Here is a 26,781-nt window from a genome sequence, read left to right on the forward strand (position 1 = left end):
AACTAAATGTGTCTGGTAAATACCAGCCGCAAGTATCTTGAGAAAGAAACTAAAATCTCACAATTCTATATCCAGTTAGGACTAGATGTAGAAAAATATCATGCTTTTTACAGACTGTCTTTTCTACCACCCACTCTTCTTAATTCATTTATTTACTCTCTCCTCCATTTGTTGTAACTTCTGCTTACTCATCATCTTGCCTACCTACAGTTACTATCTCTGTATCCTGGCAGATTGACCAAAAAGATGGCTAGAGTGGCAGAAATGCTCATGTCTCCCATACTTAAAAGAAGAAATCATAAACCATATGATTTCTTTCCCTGAAACCATAGTTCTTGGAAGAGTTGTGTTCATTCAGGGTCTACTCAATCCTCCCATCCTATCCTTCAGTGCCCTTACAATTTGCCATCCTCCTTAACTCTCACTAGTGACCTCCTTGTAGTCAATGCAGTAAATAGTCTCATGTTCGTGCCATTATCAAAATCTGACATTTAACATTTTCTTTTGAAACACTTGACTCCATGGGTTCTGTGAGAAAAGAGCTGTGTCCTCTTATTTCTGCCCACTTTTCTGTCTTCTCGGGTTCATTGCCAGGTACAAATCCCTAAAATACTAGTGTTTCATTGAATTCTGTCCTTCTCTTATTGCATTCATCTACTTCTTTCATTGACATGTCTTTAGCTATACCTCTGTACTATACCACAGACACATTGCCAGGCCAAACCAAATCTTTCTTCTGAGTGCCAGACCTGTATATTCAACTGTCTTGAATATTTTGTGCCTTCCATTTGAATATTTTGTACCTGTCTTGAATTTAAGTTTCTCAGAACTAAATGGATCTCTATTTCCGTATACACATGCATTTTATATTTCATTCATCTTTGGTTCAAATGGAACTCTGGGATCCACATGCAGAGATTTTGATTTCATAGGTCTAGAGTTGATCTTGAAATTTGCATTTTAACAAGAGTCCCAGCTAACTATTCTGCAAATGACCTCAGGACCAAACTTTGAAAAACTGCTATTAGTGAATGAATGGTTCCTGGTTCTTCAGGACTTTCCACGTAGAGTTGTGTAGGAACAATGATAATGTAGCCCAGAATCTGATCAAGGCTCTGCTGTTCAAGCTGTGTACCCTGGCAGGGATGACTTTCCAATATATAAAGGCAAGTTGGCCTATGGCCTAGCAGCAGGTCCTGTCTGTTACCCGACAGCTTCCACCCGCCCTCTCTTTGCACTCTGTCCCTGAGTCCTATTGATCCTCTCCCATTTGTTTCCTACTTTTCATTCCCACTGCTATACTTTTGTCCAGGCCCTTTTTCCTCCTTACCAATATTACCCCAAGACTACTTAATTAGCTTCATAGATTTAATCTTTTTATCCCCACCGCTACCCTACCTCCCCATTTCTTTCTCAGTATCACCAGAAAGGTCTTTTACTTTAAAGATCTGATCATGCCATTCACTGTCATAGAACTAACTATCCATTGACTCCCTGCTATTTTACTCAGATTATTAGCTTCCTAACACAACACATAAAACATGTCATGACTGGGTTATGTCTGTTCAACTGGCCACCTTCATCTTTCATTACTCTTCCAAAGGCACTCTACAAGCCAGTCTGCGTGCCAACTCTGTCTTTCTCACTCTGGTTCATTCCCTCCATTTCTTTCTCACTTCCATGTCTTTCTAAGTTTCCTCTGTCTTAAATGCCATTTCCTTCTCCTTCCTCCTAGTATGCAACTGCTCAACTTTTGGAGTACATGTATTAAATAAAGGCAATGATAAACAACATCATTGCCTGTGTTCAAGGAGCAGTGTGAGGGTCACATCAAATGATGAGTATAGAGGAGCCTTGTGGTAAATATAGTATATGAAACAAATGTTAGTATTTAAATTCAAATATTAGAAGGATCTGAAAAGATGAAATGCTGCTTGTATATTGAACATCTTCTCCAATAACATTAATGTTTTATTGTACATTGAGGAGGTTTGAATTTACCTGATTTTACCTTTCTATGATTTGGTTTCATTAGGTTTTTCTGCTCTAGCTTTCATTTCTGTTGTGTAGCAGCTGCTCAGCAAATCCTTTCACCATACATTCTTTGTTTTTTTAATCAACAATATGAACTGTCTTCACTTATCAGTGTCTTTTTCCCTTACTCTCTTTGGGTCCTTGGGTCATCACCGAGGATTACCAGATAAAACGATAACATGGTTACGATTTTTCTTTGGAGAAGAGGAACTGCTTTCATTTGAAGGAAAATACTTTTCCTTGCTAGATACATTGTTCGCCTAAGAAAATTCTCACAGTCTTGAAAAAATTAAGAATCTTAGGTATGTGTGTCTTTTACCGTTTTCAGTATCTCCATCTTTTTTCTTTCACTTAGTTCAATGGAACATACAGTCCAATACTAAAAGCACAATTTGTCTTAGACTAAGGAATGCAGTGTTCTTTCCCAAACCAAAATGTATTTATTCCTAGACATTTTTAAAAATGTTTTTCACTGAAAAAGCAAATAATGCCTATTACAGAAAAATCAAAATATAGGAAATAATAAGAATATTAAGATTCATAATGCCACTCATGTACCAACAATCTCTTGATATTTTTGGTGTGTTCTTCTAAATTGTTTTCTGTAGTAGACTATGTATGTGTATGTGCATGCACACATATGTAGCAAATTGTGTTTAAAAATGAAATCAAGCTATATATAGCATTTAATAATCAGCCTTTTCATTTAATATATTAGGAATATCTTTTTCATGCTAGGTAAAATTTTCTACTTTTTTTAAGGTTGCAGTCCATTGTACCCTAATTCATTTAACCACTATCCCATTGCTAAATGTTTAGCTTGTTTGCAGTTTACCAGTACTAAAACATTGTTATATGTACATTTTTTATGCATGTCTGATTAAATTCCCATTTCATTGTAGTTTAAATTCCCAGAGGTAGACTTTTAGATCAGAGTCCTGTCCCAATTTGTAGTCCTATCATTTGTTTCAATGGCTTCCATTACTGCTGAATTAGGACCATGTAATCTTCCAGTTAAAAAAAAAACAAAAAACTATTTGTTTCATCATGGGAAAATTTTATTTTATGTCAGTTCACCAACTCCTTTGTTCAGTTCTTTCTACTCTAGAATTACTATGATGTAATTATAACACAGTCATAATATTTCTGTTTAGCATCATGCAATATGATTTATCAATTATTTTTTTTAATGTTAGTTTTTCTTATCAAATGGTTAGTGAATTGTAATGATTGTTTTCCATCAGCCTGAATTTTTACCATTTACTACCTATAGTAGTAAGTGACTTATACATGTTTTCAAATTCACTATAGCTAGTGAATTATATTATTATATTATATCCCTATTAGATGCTACCATTTAGCATCTATTTAAGGAATAGGCAACTAGAATTTCAGGAACCATGATTCAAATTTATGCAAAAAGTTGAAATGCAAAACTGAGGTTTTAAAATAGCTGTAGGACAGCTTTTCATTTTTTTTTTTTTCCTCATTTGTAAGAAAATAAATCATTCATAACCTTTACTGGGCAGACAAGGTTTCAGGAGATAAAGGGCAAAGAATTCATATGTCTATCACATTTCTTGCTTTGGAACCTATAATTTTACTTTGTCATTATGATTTTCCCTGTTTATCTGGTGTTACTATAAAAGTGGATTTCTTTTTTTTATAGTCTCTTTTGTTTAAATAACATGTATCATTTTAACTCTATGTATCTTTAGGAATGTTGGGATTTTTTGTTTTTTTCTGCAAATTAGTGTCTCTTTGTGCCACATATAAAACAGCTCAATCATACTACAGTTAATTAGAGTAACTTTTTTCTTAAGTTTATTTATTTTGAGAGAGAGAGCACAAGCTGGGGAGAGTGTGTGTGTGTGTGTGGGGAGAGAGAGAGAGAGAGAGAGAGCAAGAGAGAGAGAGAGGGAGAGAGAGAAAATCCCAAGCAAACTCCATGCTGCCAGCACAGAGCCCAGTGTGAGGCTTGATCCCATGAACCGTGAGATCATGACCTGAGCTGAAATCAAGAGTTGGACGCTTAACTGACTGAGCTACCCAGGTACCCCTGATATGAGTAACTTTTTGGGAGTCTTTTATACAGCTTCATGCACAAAAACAATTTTTTAATGTCAGTATACTCAGAGCTCTTTTGGGGAAAATGAAACAAGTAGAGGTTTACTTGAGTCAGTTGGATTATTGACTTAAAACTTTTTATAGTATAATGTTTTTTGTACCACCAAAAAATTACAGTCTAAATTTGACATATTTTAATGTACTAGACAAACAAATTTAGCCTTTTATATTGTATGCTGCTGTAAGCTTAGTAGCCCATATTAAACCATTAGTAAGAACATGGACGGCTTCTATCCATGTTCTCGTTCCAAGTACACTTTTGCTTAATTACTTCCAGACAGACTGCCCTGTCCAATTTGGTAGCCTTACCACAGTATGGTTATTAACCTTAATTAAAATTAGATAAGGTTAAAATTTTAGTTCTTGGTCATGCCAGCTACATTCAAATGCTTAATAACTGCATGTGGCTAGTGGCTACTATTGGATAACAGTTATAGACCATGTCTATCATCACAGAATGTTCTGTTGGACATTGCTAGTTAAAAAACAGGTAGCTAGGAGTGCTTGAGTGGTTCAGTCAGTTGAGAATCCGACTTTTGGTTTTGACTCAGGTCATGATCCCAGGGTCATCAGATAGAAGCCCATGTTGGGATTCAGATTCTCTCTCTCTCTCTCTCTCTCTTTCTCTCTCTCTCTCTCTTGCCCCTCTCCTCTGCTCATGTGTATGCTCTCTCTCAAACAACAACAAAAAAACAGGTAGCTAAATTAGGGAATAGAACTGAATGTGGACTTATTTTTTCTACCGTTAGTAATAAACAGTTGTTATGTAGGTGTGTTTCCCCAGTTTTCCAACTGTTAAAATGAAAAAGTAAAATTCACCGAGACGTTTTCTTTTTGACAAGTCATTTGCAGTTTATAGATCTCCTTTCATTACCAGACCTCAGTTCCTTCATTATTAGAGATTGAGGTTTATCTTTTAACATTGTCTCTCAGAACTCATTGCTTACTGGAATTTGCCCTTATAATTCATTTACTGGGTTAAGCTGTTTAACGGCTTAATCCTTCTCCTAGCACATACAGTAACTTGAGAATGGAATAAACATCTCTAAACTGCAGTCTGCTGTCTAAAGACCACCTGTTGATATATCTTTCGTTAGGGCATTGGTTCTCAAAATGTAGAAAAGCAAGTTGCTGAACCCATCTGTATATTGGCTTACTGTGGTTGCCAGCAATTCCATCTGCTAAATGCAGAGATAAGCAATTACCTATTACTTTTTAACAGTATGTTCAGTACTTGAATATGACATACTCTTCAGTGGCTCCTGAGTTAGCTAAAGGCATGAGGTGGGAGGGAATAGGACACTGTTAGCATAGTAGTCACTAAAGCACTTGGGCATCCAATAAAAATAGAAGCCTAGCCTATTATGGGTGTGGAAAGGAAGTGGGTGCTCCAACTATGTATCCTTGCCTTCCTGCCTTTGGTCTAATTTCCCACCTTTAGCCCCATGGCAGGATAGACAATCTGAGCATCCTCCCACTGAGTGGCTGTGATGGGCAATAGATACAGTGGTAATAACTCTTGTTGAATCCTAGCTTGCCTGCTCCTGCTTGCTCATCAGATGCAAAATAGCCTGGTCAAGTTAGGTGTCAAAGCATCATTGGGACAAGCAGTTTTTGCACCAAAGCAATTCAGATCTGTATCACTGCACAGTCTTGGTATATAGCACACGTGTCACTAGTTGGCGGCCTGACCACAGAGCCTCCTGGGTCATAGGTACCCTGCACACTCAGGAAGGAAATGATAAGGACTGTTTTGGATTAAAGAGAACTTGCCCTATTTTCAGATGGCAGCTGCTTCTCACTACTAGCCAGTTGCTGCCAGATCTTCAGATTTGGCTTTTAAGAGAAACCAAGAAACTGAAAACTATAAGTAGATATAATTTTTTTCTTCTTTTAATACACTTGTAGGCTAAACAAAACTTGTCTGCAGTATGGATGTGGGTGTGCTACGTCTATTTACAGAGCTTTTCCTCTATTCCTTTTATCAGAAATGGGATCGGATCCTCCCAAAGAAGTAACATCTTAATTCTTTTAGTCTTTCTTAGCACAACGAAGTTTAGCTCTCCTCCCATTTTTACAATTAACACTTTAAAGAAGCTCAAGATGACTTCTTAATATGAACAGCACATAAACATGCAGGTACTTGTACTCCCTTTCTTAGCAACCAAGATAAGATCATCATAAGAAGAAAAACATCTTAACTCTTGGAAAACTCTTTAAACTGGGCAGAATGTGAGCCTGCATAGAAGATTCTGAAGCAATACCACACGAATTGCTGCACAAATGTTGGTCATGTTTGAAGGCAAAATGTTTCAAATTTCTTCACAGCATGTTAACAGCCTGGAACTTAAATTTATAACTAAAATTCCCTTGCCTTATTTAAATATTAAGAAAGAACACACAAACCCACAGTTTGGAATACCAGCACTGCCAGTTGTCTAATTCTGTTTTATGTTTGAAGTAAAACTTGAAGAGCTTGCTCTCTTAGAGCTGTCCAGTCTCCTACTGATGTGCTAACGTGTGTATTCACAGCTTTACATCCAACTACTGGTTGTGTTCTGTTTGCTCTGCCTAAGGAGCACCAAATTATATGAAGCCATTCCTTTGACTGGGAAATGAAGTTAAGTAATCAAATTCAAAATGAACTCTAACGGACGGAGTCCAGTAAGGCAGGATTGGAGTAAGTCAGATGACGGGATTCAGGGATGTGTAAAGTAGAAAGCCATGTGGCATCAGTGTAGTCCACTGAGAAACAGTGCTGTTTGACAGGACCAACTGGTGAGCCATCAAGATAAGATTGCTTTGTTTACCTCATTACCACCAAATCCAAAATAAGGTCTTCAAGAGGCTGGAGGTGAAATCCAAGGATGGGGTGCCTGCGTGGCTCAGTCGGTTAAGCATCCAACTACGGCTCAGGTCATGATCTCACAGTTGATGAGTTTGAGCCCCACATTGAGCTCTGTGTTGGCACCTCAGAGCCAGGAGGCTGCTTTGGATTCTGTGTCTCCCTCTCTCTCTGCCCCTCCCCTGCATGATCATGCTCTGTCTCTCTCTCTCTCAAAAATAAACATTAAAAAAAATTTTTTTTTTTAATCCAAGGATAATGGGACATGTAATACAACTTGCTAAGCGTTTGGGTTTCGTTCCTATTTTTTAGTGCCACTTAAGAGTCTCATCTTATTAGGGGAAAAGACATGTTGCTACGATAGGCAGATTAAATATAAGCATGGAAATAATCCTTATTTTAAAAAGGGCAACCGTGGCAGGTAGACAGAAAAGTCTATATTTGAGTGACTTTGCTCTTCTATGGGTTTAACCAAGTTTTCTTAAAAGTAAATTGATCTTAAAGAGGGACTTAAAGAATAGAAATGGGGATAGCATGCCAGATGGGTTAGTGGGAGGGTTTTCAAAGTATGTGAGAATGGTATAACAAAATCAGAGATGAAAGTGGGAAAAGATAAAAAAGAAAAAACTATTGAATAGGAACAGCTTAACTTTTTAAAATACCCCCGTTCATACAGAAATATACTGCCTATGTAATTCTAAATGGCCTCTCTCCAGAGCAGCTAGTACTTAAAAAAAAGCAGTCATGGTTGCCAATTAAGGTCTTGGTTCACTAATAATAATGACTTCATGACAAAAAAAAAAAAAAAAAAATTACATGGACCTTTTTGAAGTATGATTTAAAGAAGTTTTCATAATAGTTAGGATGTCAATTACGTTGGCCTTCAACATTTTTATTAGTGAGGAAGTTGTAGCGCAGTTTTTGTTGAACTGGTTTGGAAACTCCTTATAACTCAGCTCTTCAAAAATATCAACTCATTTAATTGCATTTAGATTCATTCCTTTTCAAAAGCTGCTAAGGAAACAAATTGGTGCTCAGAGCTGTTTACACTTGTAAATGCAATTAAAATTGAAAAGTCAGTAGGGAAACTGACTGGGATCTCTGATAATAGCAATAGTTGTTTCTTTTATAATAATTCGAACTGATGAAGTGAAGAAAACAAAATCACTTCAAGAGTTTATCAAATGGCACGTATATTGCTGATAACAAATTAAGTGGGCTACTCACCTTCTTTTCTAGATTAAAAGAAAATAGGTAATTTGTTCAAGTATATGAAGTAATCAGTATATTATACTTTTTGAATGTTTTGTTTCCTGTGCTACTGCATGGGATATTTTAAACCATGTTTATAAAACAAACATTTTCAAATTGAACTTTAAAACTTAGTGAGCTTAAAGAAATTAAAGGTATTAATGAGGTACAGTTCATGTAAAACAGCCTTTTATATTCTCTACATGTAAATTTCTGTTAAAATTAATACAGTTGAGTAGAAGTTCATGGTTTTGCCTGGCAGATTGAACGATGCCACAAGATTGCCATCTGTGTATCAGTGCCACTCATCAGTTCTTCAGACTAGTGGCCCATTAAACTAAACATAGGAGTAATTCCACTGAAGATGGCTTTCTTCAATTAACTTCTGAGTAGCCTGGCAAAACTGCATATCCTGCTTCCCTTGCCCAGGAAGGGCAAAAGTTCATTGTAGTAGACCTTGAATGACAATCGCTAATAAGTTTGTTTTGTTTGGTTTTAATATAATTTAAATTTTCCTTTATTCATTTAACTGCTTTTTCTTGAGTACTCCCCATGTGCCAGGCATGTGCCCTTTCCCACAGAACTTACTCATAGTTGGAGATAAAGGCCAGTGAAGAGGCATTTGTGAAATCTGGTGTTCTCAGCTAACCCAGACGTGTTGGAGTAAGAACCAGACAGGAGATGGTAATGACCCAGACAGTTCAGTGAGAGGGGTGATCGGGTGAAGCAGGATTTTGGGATGTTGTGCCGCTAGATTTTATGGGGAAAAGAACCCTTTAAAATGGACAGCAAAACATTTGGGATAGGTGAGGGGAGGAGCTGTCAAGGAGGACACCTAGGTTTCTTCCTTGAGCAGTTGGTGGTGCCAGACTCAGGAAGAGAATCAGGTTTAAGGTTTGGGCACTTAGAAGAGGAAGAAGCATTTCGTCCAGGAGGTAGGTGTTTGAGAAGCCCATGGGCCATCTAAGTATAAGTGTTCGCTATACTCAGAACTCTTTCTTGCCCATGACACTTTTTTTCATGTGTTTTATTTTTCTTTTGTAAAATGTTTATTCATTTTTGAGAGAGAGCGTGAGCAGGGGAGGGGCAGAGAGAGAGGGGACAGAGGATCCAAAGCAGGTTCTGTGCTAGCAGCAGAGAGCCCAATGCAGGGCTCGAACTCAACGAATCATGAGATCATGTCCTGAGGTGAAGTCAGACGCTTAACCAACTGAGCCACCCAGGAGCCCCTCATGTCATTTACAGGTGACTTTTACTCCTGAATATCTGAAAGAAATTTATGTTACATTTGTGTATTTGTACAGTAAATTGAATATTGTTCTCTGATTTGCTTTTCATCTCAAAAGATTATTTATATGCATGTAATCATGTTCTTATCCAGGTTCCTAGCATTAATTTGGGTATTTAAGTAAAAACTAAAAGAAAAATTATTTTAGGGCACATGGGTGGCTCAGTCAGTTAAGCAACTCTCGATTTTGGTTCAGGCCATGATCCCATGGTTCATGGGTTCAAGCCCCACATAGGGCTCTGTGCTGACAGTGCAGAGCCTGCTTGGGATTCTCTCCCACCTTCTCTCTCTGCCCCTCCACCTCTCTCTCTCTCTCTCTCTCTCTCTCTCTCTCTCCCCCCCCCCCCGTCAAAATAAAAATAAACTTAAAAATTAAAAAAAATATATTTTTGAAGAAAGTTATGTTGCACAAATTACTAAGAAGGAACATTGGAAAAGAAAAATCTTTAAAAGTCCACATTATCCTTCAAATAGACATCTATTAACCTGCTGTTGAAGCTCTGGACACATCAGGAAATTCATTGTTTCATACAATTTTGTATCTTTTATCAGTACAGTTTTTGACGTTTCTAAATAAATACCAGAAGCCCACAAGATTTAACAGCAAAAATTAACTTCTGCAGCATAATTTAAACCCTTTTTTTATATGCTAAAGAATTTATTTTCATACAGACCAGTGAAACTTAAAATTTGCTATGTTTAATAGATTCAACTAAATCATGGCTTAGAGCTGTGGCAGTGGTCTGCGAAGACAGTTGACCGTTGGAGATTGGTTAGCCATCTTTTGGCAGCGAGACTGAAGGGAGGTTGCAGAGTAAGGCAGCTCTTGAAAAATCTTCCCGAGTTAGTAAAGTAAGCAAGTTCAAGTTCTCTGCCTACCTGCTGTTTATCCAGTGCAGTAAGTATTAGAATCAAACAGCAGAGTGGAGCTATTTATTTGGGCTATACTTTTGTACTAGCTACTTTTTTGTCTTGTTTATGGCCTTAAACATATATAATAACAAAACTTTTAATATTTTCATTCTAATAAGATTTGTGAACTTCCTTTTCGTGTTAATTTACCCAGTCTTGAAGGTGTTCAATCGTGTTATCAAATAGAGCTTTGAAGGTTTGCACTTAAGTATCTTAATTTTGCTGGAAATTTAACCTAATCAGACAGTAACTGGTTAAAAAAAAAAACAAAAACAAAAACAAAAACATACACACACACAACTGCAGTATAAGTAGCAAAGGGATAAATAAAATGTGTATGAAATTCCATTTCGGGTCTGTTTTTGTACTCGGTGGAAGACAACGCTGAGATATTTGAGTTTGCTTCGTGAGAGCAGCTGTTCCCACATGCTTACATGATCATTGTTCAGGAGGTGTACTCCCCATAGCTCACTTGTGAGCCAACGGATAGCCCATTTAGCAGTGGTTTTGGCAAACTCAGCAGGTCCCACTATTGGCTGATGTTACATCATTTTAGAACAAATTAATACTTACACGCAGTTTTATACCTGATTTAATACCATTAAAGTGCAAGTACTTCATTATCTTACTACTAGCCAGAGTTTGCAGTTCAGTTAATAAAATTGTTACAACTTCAATTTTTAAAACAAAGGATGAGTGCAGGGTTTAATTTTTTCTGATAAGTCAGCTAAAAGTTTTTTTGTTTTTTTTTTTTTTTAACCTGCCACCTGAGTGGCACTCCACTTAACCCTGTTTTCAAAGCTAAGCAGATTTAGACTGGTTAATTCTGGCAGGCATTAATTTTCAGCTCCACATCCTTATTCACTTTCAATATAAACATACTGCTGTTTGACTTTAATAATATGGCTTGAGTTTATAAAAATGTAATAAGGTATTCTGTATTATGAAATATATTATGTCTTTGAAAATGTGTTCTATGATCTGTATTTTAAAAAACAATTGAAATAGCATACTTAAGCTTACTAAAAAGTTAGGAGATAGAAAAATGTGATAAGAACATTTCTACTATTTATAGTATATCATGAAGATTTGTTGAAGAATTATACTGGTTATTGGAGCAGATAATATCTATCGCTATGTGAAAATTAATTGTGTATAATGCATTTCTTCTAGAGGATAAAATTATCTTGATAAAGTTTTAGAAAGCTGAACAAATGTGAAAACATTTTAGATGCTTTCGTTTTCTTAAAAAAATAAATCTAGGGGCACCTGGGTGGCTCAGTCAGTTAAATGTCCAACTCTTTCTTTCTTTTTTTTTTTTTTTAAGCTTATTTATTTGAGAGAGAGAGAGTGCGCGAGCAAGCGGGGAGGGGTAGAGACGGGGAGACAGAGGATCCGAAGCAGGCTCTGTGCTGAGAGCAGAGAGCCTAATGCAGGGCTCGAACTCACAAACCATGAGATCATGACCTGAGCTGAAATCAAGTCAGATGCTTAACTGAATGAGCCACCCAGGCGACCCTAAATGTCCAACTCTTGATCTCAGCTCAGGTCTTGATCTCAGGGTCATGAGTTCAAGCCCTGAATTGGGCTCCATGCTGGGCATGAGGCCTACTAGATAGAGTCAAGATAGATAGATAGACAGACAGAAAACCCACTTCATTGACTTTGTGAGGCTTTTATTAATGTGTATTTTTTTGGTTCTGGTATACCTTTCCCCAGTAAAACATAACCATAATTTAAGAACATGATCAACTTATGTTTTTGTTAGAAAAAAAATGTCAAGCATTTCTCTTATTGAGCCTTAAAGCAGAAATTTTTGCAAGTGTGTACTTCAGGAGGATTAGCAAAGAAAGCACTACACTATAAAGGCCAACATTTTGTAAATGTAAATTGCTAGTTTGGTACTACTTTTTTGTATTATATGCAATAACCTGCCTCTGGAGCAAGGTTTAAAATGAATCAAGTCCTTGGAAAGGCTTTATTATTCATAAGAATTTAATATTACTGAACTATATAGTTAAACTGAAGCAGAAATTATTAGACCATATTTTATGTTATTAACACCCATATTCTTTAGCATCTTTCCTCTAATTTACAAACCTGATGACTGAGAGCCATGTTTTACTAAGATCTGTATATACTCTTATTGCAGCTTTTAAAAAAACAAAATGTTGTCTTTTGTTTGTTTGTTTGTTTTTCTCTATAGGAGTACCAAAATCTAATCTCTTGCACACCAGATCATTAAGGGGCCATAAAGACTGCTTTGAAAAATACCATTTGATTGCAAACCAGGATTGTCCCCGATCTAAACTTTCAAAAAGTACTTACGAAGAAGTTAAAACTCTTTTGAGTAAGAAGATAAACTGGATTGTACAGTATGCACAAAATAAGGATCTGGATTCAGATTCTGAATGTTCTAAAAATACCCAGCATCACCTGTTAAATTGCAGGCATAAGCCAGATAAAAAGTTACTCCCACAGTTTGACTCTCAAGTACCAAAGTATTCTGCAAAGTGGATAGATGCAAGCGCAGGCGGCCTCTCAAACTGTTCACAAAGAATATTGGAGCAGCGGGAAAATACAGACTTTGAGCTTGCTGTGTTGCAAGATTCAGGTGCCACTTTATGCCACAGTAGTGTATTGTGGCCTCATAGTCACAACCAGGCACAGAAAAAAGAAGAAATAATCTCCGATCCAGATGCTAACGTCCAGGCCCAGCATCCACATTACAGCAGAGAGGAATGTAAGTAAAATGGGGAGAAAAGTAAAAGTTGCAGTTTTGTTGGCCTTTTTTTTTTTTTTTACATTTTTACATATGTGATATGTCAAGAATTTTGTTCTAGAATTATGGATTTTATAGAGTATTTAAATGACAGGTTCACCCTAGCAAAAATGAGGTGTCTTAAATTCTCCATCAGTTCTCTCAAATACTCCTTAGTATGTCCTAAAGCATTTGAATTCAGTCCCATCATCTTTTTTAATAAACTTAAAATAAATAAATTTAATAAATTAAATGTATTAAACTAAATGGAATTGACAAACAATTGGAAGTTTGAAGTTCATGTAGTTTAGAAGTACATCTTCAACCATTGGCTAACATACATTGTCACGTTGCTCATCGCTACAAGATTAATTTACTGATAGATCAGTTTTCCACAGTACTTTAGTGTTTTCCCAGCTGTGGATCATAAACTATGTAGTGCTTAAGCATAATCAGCTTGATGAGTAGTGGCTTCTAGCAGTTTACCAAGTATTCTTTGGCAAAACTTCTGATTCAGGTGGAGGTGTACTGGAAGTGATGTAAAATATGTTTCTTGCTGTGAGCTGTGGTTAGAATTTGAAAATATCCTCCACACTGTAGGAGTTAATGAATAAATCCTGGAGGACGGGTGAATACTATAATGGCAGTTAAGTGAATATTTTTTTAAATAGAATATTGTATTAGTGATGTAGACAATTTATTTTTCCAGGTTACTGTAGTAATAATTCACATATTTTCATGTTTCAGTGAATTCGATGACTCTTGGTGAGGTAAAGCAACTGAATGCAAAGCTCCGACAGGAAATACAGGGTAAAGACTCAGTGTCAATGTTTTATGCATGTGAAAATTTTGATACAGAAAATCCCTCATGACAGGACATTCTTAACTTTATCTGCATTTAAATTCGGAAAGGGGATTAGAACCCATTGGAACTTCCAGAGCAAAAGATTAAGAAAACGACTTCTTTATGAAATAAAGGGGAAATAAGTTTTTCTTTTTTAAGTAAAAATGGAGACAACTAAACCCATATCTCTTCCTAGCATTTTATTATGCCAGACACTGTATGAGTGTGCTTCCTAACAGTTCTTTAAAGTTGTATTAGCCCTGTTTTGTGGAGTTTTTTAAATTATAAACAATGTCAAACACAAAAGTGGTGAGAATAGTTTAGTGAACCCCTTGACCCATCTTCACCAGCTTCAACTATTATCAAAAGCATAGCTAATTTCCCCTCATCTCTGCTCATACCCATTCCTTTCACCCCATGCCCAGCATAGATTATTTGACACAGATCCCAGACAAATTTTGTCCACAAATACTCCAGGATTTTCTCTAAAAGATAATTTCTTTTAAAGGTAATCACAACCTCATTATCACACCTAAAAAAAAAAACAACAGCTAGTAATTCTTTAAACATCATCAAATACAACGCTAACACTAACAACAGTTAATGTTGATATTCCCCTGTTGTTCCCTTTTTTTTTAAACAACTGATTTTCATTTTGGTGAGGAAATTACACTTCAGAGACATTAAGTTGCTTACAAAGATCGTGCATTCAGTTAGTAACAGATTAAGGATTATATAACCCCTCCTTAACTCCATGGCCAGTGGTCTTAATCACACATCAGCTGAGAATAATAAAATAGTAACAATAGTAATAGTAATAGCAACTTCTGTTTATCAAGTGCTTATTCTGTGGAATGTACTTTATAGTATGATCTCATTTAATCCTCACAGTAGCCCTGTGAATTGCTTACTATTGATACCAAGGTTATACATAAAAGGAAACTAAAGCGTGTAGTTTTAGTCACTTGCCTGAGACTTATAAAAGTGTAGGAACAAGAATTCAAAAATGTAGGTAGTCTGAATCCAAAACCTCTTAAGAGGTATTTCCAGACCTGAGTATTAATGGTCACTTCCTGTCCCATAAGTCATAAATGAACCTATTTATATATTCATCCACCTTTTAAATCTTTACAGAAGTTTTTGAAGAGTTAACACACCAAGTGCAAGAAAAAGATTCTTTGGCCTCAGAGCTCCACGTCCGCCACGTTGCCATCGAACAGCTCCTCAAGAACTATTCCAAGTTACCGTGTCTGCAAGTGGGGCGAACAGGAACAAAGTCACACCTACCCATAAACAACTAAACCAAACTTAACATTTCCTTCCTTGGCCCTCATGCCCCTACCATGTACTGGTCTGCCAGGCATGACAACTTTAAAGAAGTTGAAGAAAGTTATTGGTCCCATTTTTTTATGGTCCTTAAATTTGCAAAGCTGAAGGCACTATTTAACATCTTTGTCAAATAAAGCAGATCGTTACACTCTAGTCTTCTAGGATTAATCATTTTGGTTCATTTTGGGAATCTTTCTTCCCATTATTACTAAATAGCCCTCCCTAACTTACCACATGTGACTACTGTTACAGTGTGATTTGATTAAACATTTTAATGCAATTCACCTGTCAAAACAATAGAAAATTAAACTCCTTAGATTAGTCTGAACTACTAAAGATAACTTTTAAGAGGGAAATGGAATTCATAATACACCTCTTATTTATTATGAGCAATATTTTAATATGAAAGTTTTATATATATAAATGCTATTTTAGGTACCTTTCCATTCTCTTTATAAATGTGTATTTGAATGCCTCTGTATATTATATTTACACTTTTCCTGTGTGGATACGTTCACTCATATTTCAGATCACTGCATTTTATTCTCTTAATACACTCTTTTTACTATTGTTTTCCAAAGATAAATGTATTTTGAAGTAGAAATCTATCTAGTTGAATTGTTTTGACTTCTAATAACTCTTAGGAAAGAGGAATTAATAACTTTTTAAAGCAAATATCCAAGAAAAAAAGTACATTATTTTTTTCTAACAAAAGCAGTTCTGAGTTTGTTCAGAAAGAAAATGCTAATCTAGTTTTCATATGTCAGCTTGTCTCCATAAAAGTAAAAGCCTGTTATATTTCATTATTACTTCCATTCTAATGACTTTGATGTGTTAGAATTTGGACAGAGTAAGTCACGCCTCACTTCCAAGTCCAGTGTAACATCTGTCAAATTGAATATGCTGCGAAATTGTTGTCCTATCTTTAAAAAAAAACTTAAAAATTCTTCTGTGTGCTACTTCAGATATAGGTTCAAGAATTCTTAAACTGTCCAAATTCTCTTGTCAGTATTACTGACCTGAAAAAAGCATTATGAGGTGTTTTTCTAAATTTTAGAACTTAAAGAAGAAGAGAAGACTGCTTGACACAGGAAAACAAAACTCTAATTCAAAAAAATAAGCCCATTTTAAAAGGATATTCTTGTAAGTTGCCTGTGATGTTTCCAAAGAATTCTGAACTAGTATGTCGTCTCAGACAGCTAGGTAAGTTTTATAACAATGTATTATATAGTAAAAGCTATAACCAATACAGAATTAAAATGGGCTCTAAATTCTGTTTTGTGTTGGTGCTAGAATATATTTATGAGGTAAAATCTTTGCTTGAAAGAATCTACAGAAAAGCCCATTAACTTGGCGGCTTCATGCATAAAGATATGAATGACTTCTATTTTAAATTTGGCAGCCTGCTCTGGCTTGGGTCAGAGTTTAGTCTGAACACAAAACAGTATTTGACTAAGCAAAGAAACGCCTCAGTCTAGTAGAAAATAATTTTTTGTAATACTAATGTGTTAAATTTGCCTGAGAGTATTAATTGATATCTCAATTGATTTCATTTTGTTTTCTTTTAAGTCTGACATAACTGCTTTTCAGAGGGAGCTTTTGAAAAATACTTTGAATTTCTCTCAGTTTTTCGAGGCATCCAAAATGAATTTGAAATCCAGGGAGTGTGGGGATACATTGCCTTAGTTTTGATAAGCTTTAAACTGAACGTGTGCAATATCAAAATCTTTATAAATTTACAAGTTAAATAAAGACATTTCCTGATGATGCCAGTAAATATCTTAGTAAGTGCTTAGTTGTTAGGTCACATTTTTTTAATTTGACTTTACTCTTTTTTTGGCATAATTCATCAAGAATGTTTCCAGCCAGTGTGCTTGCACACATTTGTGCTTCTATTTAGATCACTTAGGGACAGTCATAAAAGTTTGGGATGTGTTGCATTTGATATCAGTAGTAGCCTATTTCCAGAGTATGAGCCATATGGTGCAGTCCTAAATGCAACAGTGTTAATCCAAAGAAAAGGGTTTGCTTTGTTTTTGGCAAATATGTAGCTTTACTAATGAGTTTGGAACAATTGGGTGGGATTGTGCATGTACTAAGTAAGGTCTTAACTGAGGATTCTGATTTATTTCATTTAGATATTTCTACCTAAGCTCTTCAAAGGAAAGGTGCTGTAAACAATCTGCGGTGCTGGTACTCATATTAGTACTTTATTTGAATGAATACTGTAGTGAAAGAATTTTTCTTGAAGGACTTTGCACAGTAGTTTATCCAACCATTTGGTAAACTTTGATTCCTTTGTTAGTTTTCTTGATTGAATGAAGATGTAGTTACTGTATATGCTAAAAGGAGGAGAAGGGACAGAGTTGAGTTCTGAGAGAATATGAAAAACTACAAATATTGTTACCATCCTTGGCTATTCTTCTGTACAGTTGTTAGTACTTTTTGAGGAAGTTTAGAAGAAAATCTCATATATACCATCAGTTTCAAAAATGGCAAAAGGGAGAAGACCGCCAGTCTAACATTTCCAGAGCTTATATTATTAAGGGGAGTGAAATAAAACTAATGTTTTTTTATGTTAGATTTCATAATTTTAGACAAATTGGATGGAGTTTTAAAAATCAACTTGAAGTCCAAAGTGATTTTGACCACACGAGATTGTTCACATTAGAGATTAAAGTTTTCAAATTTGTTCAGACTTTTAATTAAGGTAAAAATCTATTTTAATTTTGAGGTTATCACCCTTTGACCCTAACATTTAATATCCAAATTAGTCTTTCTTTTTTTTTTTAAGAAAAAAAAGGTATGCACTTAGGACATCACTTAGGTGATACAGACAGCAAAATAGTGTTTCATTCCATTATGTAGTTCTTAAATGTTGGAGCAAAGAAATGTTCTTAGTTTTTCAAATTTATGCGCATTTCACCACAAAGTGCCCATTTTTACATACACTTGAGAATTATTTTTAAAATAATAAGTTCATGTTGGGAAGTGATTTCAAAAATATAGTCAAAATATATTTTATTGGCGTCTTGACAGGCATCTTGAGATTTCCTGGGGTTTTCATCTGACCACATTGTTTAACACTGAAAATGGTTTAAAGTGCTTTCTTTTCTCGTTTAGATATTTTTTACCTTGGCATTTACACTGTTGAGACTTGTCAGTTTTTGCTAGGATTTTTTAAATTAATTTTTGAGGATCTGTTTGTGTTAATGTTTACCAGTTTTGCTTTTACTTTGTTTTGTATTAATGTTATAAAATTCAATTTAAAATGTATACGCTCTAAATTTAAGTAAGAACTATTAAAGAATAAATTATTTGTATCGCTTAGAAGGAGGTTCAGTTGGTGACCATAAAATTGTGACATAAAAGTTTTCAAATGGGACAGTGTAAAGGTCTAATAGTGTTTCTTTTTTTCTGATTTACTGACAGATATTGCTTATACTGAAGTAAGATATCTGAGTATTTTTAAGTACTTAATAAAAAGTTTAGTACTCTACAATTTTTTTAATTTTAATTTTAATTTTGTTATTAACTTCAGGTTGGTGGGAATAATTATGGAGGAAATTTGTGGTGAGAATCAGTGAGAGATAAAATCTTCAAAGGTTATTCTTGCCATGTTAAGTTTTGTGGTGGTAGCATGGGAAAGAGTTTATTTACCAGAATAATAAGGTAATAGAGCTCCAGCACAAGGAAAGGTACCTTGGAGGAGGGCTCTAGTACTGTGGAATAACGAGGGTCTGTCCTACATCTCAGTATTTCCATTCACTTCATCCCTTCCTAATTGCCCTTATTATAGAATTTAGTCTAACGTATTAAGCAACTTAGTCATCTTGCTATGAACCAATCATAGCAAGTCTCTAGCATTAGATTTTTTTTTAGCACCTAGCTTGTAACCTACTTTTCCCTATTCTTTTTGGTTTAAAAAGAGTCCAGCCTACGAATGCATTTTAGTAATACTGAATTAGTACACAATTTTAAGCTTACCAAAGTAAAACAAAAAAATCATGAAGATGTGTATTCCCCACCCCCCTAAATTGTTAGTTGAACTTTCCTCAGCTGCACACACAGCAAAGGGAATTTTAGCAAATGTGTGTTTCTTTTTTCAAACTTGTGTAGAATGTTTATTTCCGTCTGCTGCCTCCAAAAGAGGCAGTTTACAAAGTATTCAGTAGTGACTTCTGTTTAAATGCTGCCATCCCTACTTTTATAGTCCGTATGTGTGTGTTAACCTTGTTTTAAAGTAGCATATACTAGATCATTGAACTTATCTCTCTTTGCTGTTAGAAATTTATGTTACAAAATTGTGCTAGGGTCTTTGGGAAAAGAAAATGAAACTACTGGTAAAAAACAAGTTGGTTTTAAGAGGGTTTCAGACATTACTGGGTATTTTTTCTTTTAAAACTGCAATAATTTATATATTTGTATTGTTCTGCTTTGGAACTGTAACTGCATATGCTTGTCTATTTTTAATTTTACAACAATAAAATAAATATTTTGTTATCTGTTAGCTTCAGTGGATTTTTTTTTAATACTTATTTATTTTGAGAGAGACAGAGAGTGCAAACAGGAGAGGGGCAGAGAGAGAGAAAGAGAGAGAGCAAATCCCAAGTAGGCTCCGTGCTGTCAGTGCAGAGCCCAATGCGGGGCTCTATCCCCCATGAATCGAACCATGAGATCATGACCTAGGCCAAAATCAAGAGTCAGGTGCTTAACTGACTGAGCCACTCTTTTTCTTTCCTTAAATGGATGACCTATATGAAGGGTTTTGTTTTGCAGGCTTAGGGAGTCTATACTTAACAATCATCTTCTAGCAATTTATCTTAATTTTTTGTGAGAATCTCTTTGAGAGTTAATATTCCCTCTGTATCAAGAGCCCAGAAACAGGAAATAAGATTCTTGTGGCTTACTGGGTGTCTGTGCAACTTTTTAAATTGGAGTGTACTTTGCATACAATAAATACACAGGTTTTAAGAGTGGTATTTGAGTTTTAGCAAAGGTACACAACTGTGTAACCATCAACCTTTGTGACCCTTTCCAGTCGTCTTAACTCCCCATTTCCCCTCCACTGTTCTGACTTCCATCACTGTAATTTGCATTTGGCTATATTAGGACATTACATAAATGTTACACAGGATATACTGTACTCATTTGCCTTTGGCTTTTTTCATGCAACCGGATGCTTTGAAATTTCTTCCATATTAACAAAAAGATGACTAATTTGTGCCCTCTTTTTTTTTCTTCTGACCAGTATTCTATTATTGTATGAATGTATTGTAAATTGTTTATCCATTCACCTGTAATGGACATTTTAATTGTTTCCCGTATGGGATTAATATGAATAAAGCTGTTATGAATATTTTTAAATTGGCTTTTAAAATAATATTAAAATAGAAATTAAAGTATTCAAGGTCATTAACTGTGGTTAGCATTATTAATACAAATATTCACAAATTACAATTTTTCCCCACAGATGATTTTTAAAGTAATGTATATGCTTTTGCGATAATTTATTTATTTTTAAATTTTTTTATTTTAATGTTTATTTATTTTTGAAGGAGAGAGAGAGAGACAGAGCATGAGTAGGGGAGAGGCAGAGAGAGAGGGAGACACAGAATCTGAAACAGGCTCCAGGCTCTGAGCCGTCAGGACAGAGCCCGATGCATGGCTCGAATTCACAGAGTGTGAGATCATGACCCGAGCCAAAGTCAGACACCCAACTGACTGAGTCACCCAGGGGCCCCTGCTTTTGTGGTAATTTAAAACTAGGAAACAAGGACAGTTGTACAAAAAAGATCAGAGGCAGAATACAAAACAAGGGATGTTTGAGAACTGAAACATTTAACAGGTTGCTAAGAGAATAGTAATCATCCTTGAAGGTCTTTTCAATGTCTAACAGTCTAAGTCAGACCACTTTGTTTTCCAGAAGAGGCAAGTGAAGATCAATGGAGTCTGGTTTGGAGAAAGTACTGGAAAGAGCACGAGACCACAAGTGAAATTGCTGTCTTGTTTTAGCTTTAACTACTTTGTGATGTTAAGGGAAATTCATCACTTAACTTTTCTAAGCCTGAATTCACCAAGCTAGAGCAAATAGTTGGTAGAATGTAAGCTTAGTGCCCCTTTCCAACTTTTGTTCCTGCCCAGTTTCCAAGCCTTCTTGGGAATTTTAAAACTAATAAAATTTGTTCTCCCTCCTCTTTAAATGTCATGATAGGGCCTGGAATTCTTTGCAGGTAATTTAGAGCCTAGCAAGTAGGTGTGCATGTGTTGGACAGAACAGAGGGAGAGCAGCAATCAGAATAATATCCTTTCTATATCATTTATATATTGGATTCTGAGTATTAGTAAAAGGTTTCACTTTTGGTATCTGATCTAGATCATGTCTTAGATCATTACTATCTTAAATTACACATGACTCATAAGTTTATATCAATGGATCTCTCTCTCTCTCATTCGTGCTCCGTTTGAATTCCATTCCAGTGTTCAAATGGCACAAACCACCTTGACTTCTAGAAGCAAAAACTTAATCCCAACCTCTCTTACATATGGGACACCCCACTCTGACTGGCAAAGCAAAGAAACTGGGTAGGGAAGGTCCATGTTGAGAGGGCAATGTCCCTCAAGAGGACCAACATCCAGTATCCAGTGGGGGCAACAGGTAAGCTCCCGGCATCTGGTGTTGAGTAGCCATTGCTCTGTGTAAATCTGGTCATGAATCTTGTACATTTTGTTCCTTCTGGTTTCCAAGCCTTTTGCGTGATCTCTGCCCATTGAATAAGTTCCTTTTCAGCCTAAGTGAAGTGGTTGCTTTCTCTGGTTTGCAACTGAGAACTCAGTTACTCACTTCATGCACTGGGTCCATGTCCAATGTTCTTCTGCTCTGAAATCTTAACAAAATTCGTTTCTAAAAGTGAACTGAAAGCCTTCAGGACCACAAGGTCTGCCTGCTGGGTTAGCTGAATCTGATGGGAAATTTTTGAAGAGAAAGTAAACCTTTTGGTAATGTGGATGTCTTTTCCAATTAAACATTTTCATTGTTCGCACTTGGGGTGACTTTGGAGAACTTCTCACTGCCCTCCACTGATTACTGCAAGTGCTTACGGTTTGTATCTACCAGGATCTTGGAAGAGGTGATCTAATAGAAAGAGTGTTGGTCATAATTTTAGCTCAGGGCTTTGCCTGTGTTCTCCCTGGAAATACTAAATGACCTTTAGCCCAGTAAGCATCTATTGAATGAATGAGTGAATGAGACTTCATAGGCAACACTAGGATTGCATGCCCTCTAGAGGTAAATCAGTTACCAAAACAATGCCTAAGGCATTCATCCAGTGATTGAATACACCTCTCCACGTATCCCACTTTTCACAACACCTTCATGACTATTTCAGGACTTTGATAACTCACATTCGTTCTGTCTCTGTTTCTTCTCCAAAATGCTGGTTCTGAGTTTCATGGAACATAACATCACGCGGCTGCACCTCCAGTGCTTCTGAATCAATAGGTCAGGGGTGGGACCTATGAATTTTTGTCGAACAAACTCCCAGGTGATGCTGATGCTGCTGGTCTACAGAACACTTTGCAAACCACTGCTCTAAACCATCAACTCCCCCGGGGTTTACTTCCCAAAAGATGTAATACTACTACTTCCCTGCGCAGTCTTTTCTAGATTACCATTGCTCGTGTAATCAAAACGAATCCTCAGAGCTCAGCATTAAAAGCCTTCACCACTTGGCTCCTGCCTATTTTCCATTTAAATTTTGTCATCAAACTGAGACTTTTATGTGCCAGGAATTCTAACACGCCCCGTAGGCTTTGGGTCCAAAGGATACAAAAGCCAATAAGGTTTTATTGGTCAACTGAAAAGGATTACACACCAAGTTTAAGTCAATAAGGACTGAAAAGTGTCCATCGGATTTAGCAACCAAAAATTCAATAAGAAGTGCTTTAATGGACCTATGGGAGAAAAAAGTAGAGCACGATGAATTGAAGTGTGGGTAAAGCGGTAGCATAGTGGAACTGGGGTGTGACCTCTAAGAATTTTAACGATAAATGAAGGTGAAGTCAGAATGTGGTTGTGCTTTTTAAGTTGAGAAGTACTTTATCATGAGTCAATACTAAGAGGACAGATTAGTGGAAAGGCTACAGATGGAGAAGTAGCCATAATCAAAGGAGTAGAGTACTGAAGAGGCAGAACAGGCTAGCATATCTAGAACAGGTTGTCTTTGAAGAAGTTTGGGATCGTCTCAGGCTTTCACATCGGAGAGAAGACAAAACTGCAGATGCACGTGTTCGAGGGAGATTCATTGGAGAGTAAGTTGAAAAAGCCCCTATGTGGCCAATTCTATTTTCTCTGAGAGAAAAGGAAAAGATGATGGGGTCAGAGGCTCAGGAGAAATGGTGAAGTGCTAAATAGCTGCTTTCTCAGGCGTGAGAGAGATCCTGGCTACCGGAGGCAGGGTTGCCAGACTGTTTATAAAAGGTGGAAACTGGGGTCTATGACTCGCCATTGATTGAATTTCTCAATTTGCATTCAGATTTTGTTGCTGTAAATACATACAGAGTAGGAATATTTTTGCAATTATAAACTCAGCTGAAAGCACTGCTGAAAATAGAATCTGAAACTCAGATAACATTGTGACTCAAAAACAAAATTCACAAAAACCCTACCCACTAGATAAAATTCCAAACATGGGGGGAAATGAGAAATTTGAAAAGTTACTGCAAATAGTGTGTAGCAGAAAAAATGAACTCTGTAGCTTTGACTTAAGCAATCATTTTCAAGCAATTATTTTTGTTTGAAGAGTGGATTAAGACTCTGTTGTCTAGGTTGGTTGGTGTCAAGCTTCAGCATAGAAGTGGGAAGTATCTACCCTAGATAAAAAGCAGTTTAGAAGAAGCTAGTAGGGATACAGAGTGTGGAGGAAAGCCAAGGCCTAGCTAAACACGGTTTCAGATCTGCAACTTCAAAGCCAAGAAAAGGCAACGTGAAGGAGAAGGGCTCTTCTAGGGAAAAAGAGGCAACTGAATGGAAAGCGGTAAAGGCAGAAGAGGAAGTTGTAATGAGGAAGGCATTGCTAAACTGACATTCGAGAACTTAGGTTCTGACCCTCTTCTGTCACTGCTGGGCACCACTCTAACTCTCTTAGGCTCTGTGTTCTCATCTGTAAAGGGTGGCATTGAACTCGGTGATCTTCAGGCGAACTGCCAGCTCATAACCTAAAAGGATCATGAATTTTAAGAAGCCTGCAATGGAAAATCTCCCTAGCCCCGGCATGAACAGCAGAACTGAGCTGAAAAGAATATAAAGGAAGTGTGGTTTCATTTAAGAAGAAACTGTGAGGTGCTTTTACAGCAAGACAGTTGTATGATCATCTGTGACAGAAGAGAAAAGATAGCAGAATCAACCTGGCTCATAAACAGCTATACAGTTCTCTATGTATTGTCTGTAGAAAGAAAAAAAAGACTAAGTCTTGACACCTTATTACTGTCCCACATTTTTTTTTTTATCAAGGAAAAGTATTTCTCTTAGGAGTAACAATGGGATGATTCTGCCACACAGTCAGAAGTTGGGTCATCTACAGCTCAGCCCCTAATAACTGCCTTGGACATTTCCACCTGGGCATGGAAAATGAAAATGTAAAGCAGTATGGTAATCTGTGTAGTAGAACATAATTCCATCAATACATCTCACCTTTATTCTGAGATTATATCTTTCCTATTATGGGAGTGGAAAATTGTTCTTTCTTTCATAAAGTGATAGTAATAGTAGACGGTAGGTTTTTATTTGTGTTTATTTCTTAAATTTTGAGTCCTTATTTGGTAAAAATTAAAACCGCAATCTTATGTAGATGATTAACCCTAGTAAAATCACTACCCAATAATTTTAGATAAATTATTGAAGGTTTTAGAATATTGATTGTTTGTACATCTCGTATTATCTTTGCTCTCTCCTACCTCTACCACACAAATAATTCTCCAGAGAGATACCGCTAAATCTTAACCACCATCACCCCAAATCCAACATCCTTGAAACAAATTTGCTTAGTCCTGGGTGCTCCCCACAATTAACTGGGTAAATAAGTTTCTGGCTATCTCACTGTGGGGAACTTGTTCCTTTCTGTCCTCATCAGATAGCTCTGAAACTAGAAAATCCAGCATCTGGGCCCCCTGCTAAGTTGCTGCCACACTGCCTCTCAGAAAAGCACCAGAAAAAATGTGGGGCCCTTGTGCACTGCTGAAGCCCTTCCGAAAGAAAGATCGGGGAGTTTCCCTTAACAGAAAAGAAAATGCAGGCAGAGTTGAGCTAGTGACATGTAAAACCACATTTCCTTTGCTTCTTCCATTTCTTTTCATCTTCATACCTGTGTGAACAAAGCACTAGCAAATAGAAAGTTCACATCCTGCAGGGCTACCCTGCTTTTCATCAAAGTGTGGAGGGAATTTCTGTCCCAGATTGACACAGACTGGTCTCATCTCAGAGAACAAAGTGAACCAGCATGTGAGATACATAAATATCATAGGAAACCACTAACTATGTAGTGCTAAAGGGGACTTCAAGAGTCCTTTAGCCTTTATTTGACTTGATTTTGTTTTATTTTAGAAGAGCCTTTCAAAACAAAAAGTCCTCTAAGAACATAAATTGTAACGTATGAAAGTAGAGTTACTGCTCTGCATGAAAGACAGTGGAGATTCTTGGAACAAACTGCCTTCACATCCTTCTTAGTGACTGCCCCCCACCCCCAGGTCCCCCAAACTGTCACCTACACCAAAGCTGTAGGTCAGCTCTGAGTGATCTATAGCCCTGGGTATCTACGAAGCCCTATAAGAAACTGCTTAACTAGTCTCATCCCCTTAAGTGGCTTAAATCGCTTAAGAAACTTCCAAACATTCTACAGCTCTTAGTAGCCACAGAGGCAAGGACCAAATCCCAAATCTCCCCATTCCATTTCCAGCATTCCTGTGATATACCACCTCTATCCAGGCTTCTAGTTTTTATCTCTATCATATAAGATGTTCCATCTAATGGAATTGTAGGATATTTCTTCACACTCTGATGGACCACAGAAACAGCCAGAAGAGAAAAACACAGGGAAAAGAAAAAAACAGGGTAAGTTTTCCCTGCTAAGTTAAAGCAAGGCTTTGTTGGAACCAGGACAACTGCTAGTGAATCCAGAGAGTATCTTAGATGTCCTCACTGGGAGGGCAACCAGGATAGGCTATAAGAACAGTTCCTATCAGAACCTGAAGACAGCAAGTGCCTTCCTTACATCAAAAAGCCAGTTTCAGCAAAATTCATTCCTAGGAAATATGGAAGCTTCTAAATATCCACTGCAATTACCTAGAAAAAAAGGAAAACATATGCCCATTGCTCCTAACTGGTTCTTCAAAAC

The 26,781-nt window shown here is 36.5% G+C and overlaps 1 protein-coding gene across 4 annotated transcripts in view; it reads left to right on the forward strand.

Moving 5' to 3' along the window:
- CC2H21orf91 (chromosome C2 C21orf91 homolog) overlaps positions 1–26,197 on the forward strand; it is a 38,485-nt gene extending 12,288 nt beyond the window's left edge. For 3 of the 4 annotated variants that reach the window (XM_049629327.1, XM_049629329.1, XM_049629328.1), the window contains exons 3-5: positions 12,664–13,200; positions 13,966–14,028; positions 15,197–26,197. In XM_049629327.1, coding sequence (XP_049485284.1) covers positions 12,664–13,200; positions 13,966–14,028; positions 15,197–15,363 — 767 coding nt within the window. In that variant the 3' untranslated portion in view covers positions 15,364–26,197. The remainder of the gene's footprint in view (positions 1–12,663; positions 13,201–13,965; positions 14,029–15,196) is intronic. The other variant, XM_049629330.1, reaches the window with a different exon arrangement.
- The last annotated feature ends 584 nt before the right edge of the window (positions 26,198–26,781 follow it).

The sequence above is a fragment of the Panthera uncia genome, chromosome C2 (assembly GCF_023721935.1).
Source record: "Panthera uncia isolate 11264 chromosome C2, Puncia_PCG_1.0, whole genome shotgun sequence".
Lineage (NCBI taxonomy): Eukaryota > Metazoa > Chordata > Mammalia > Carnivora > Felidae > Panthera > Panthera uncia.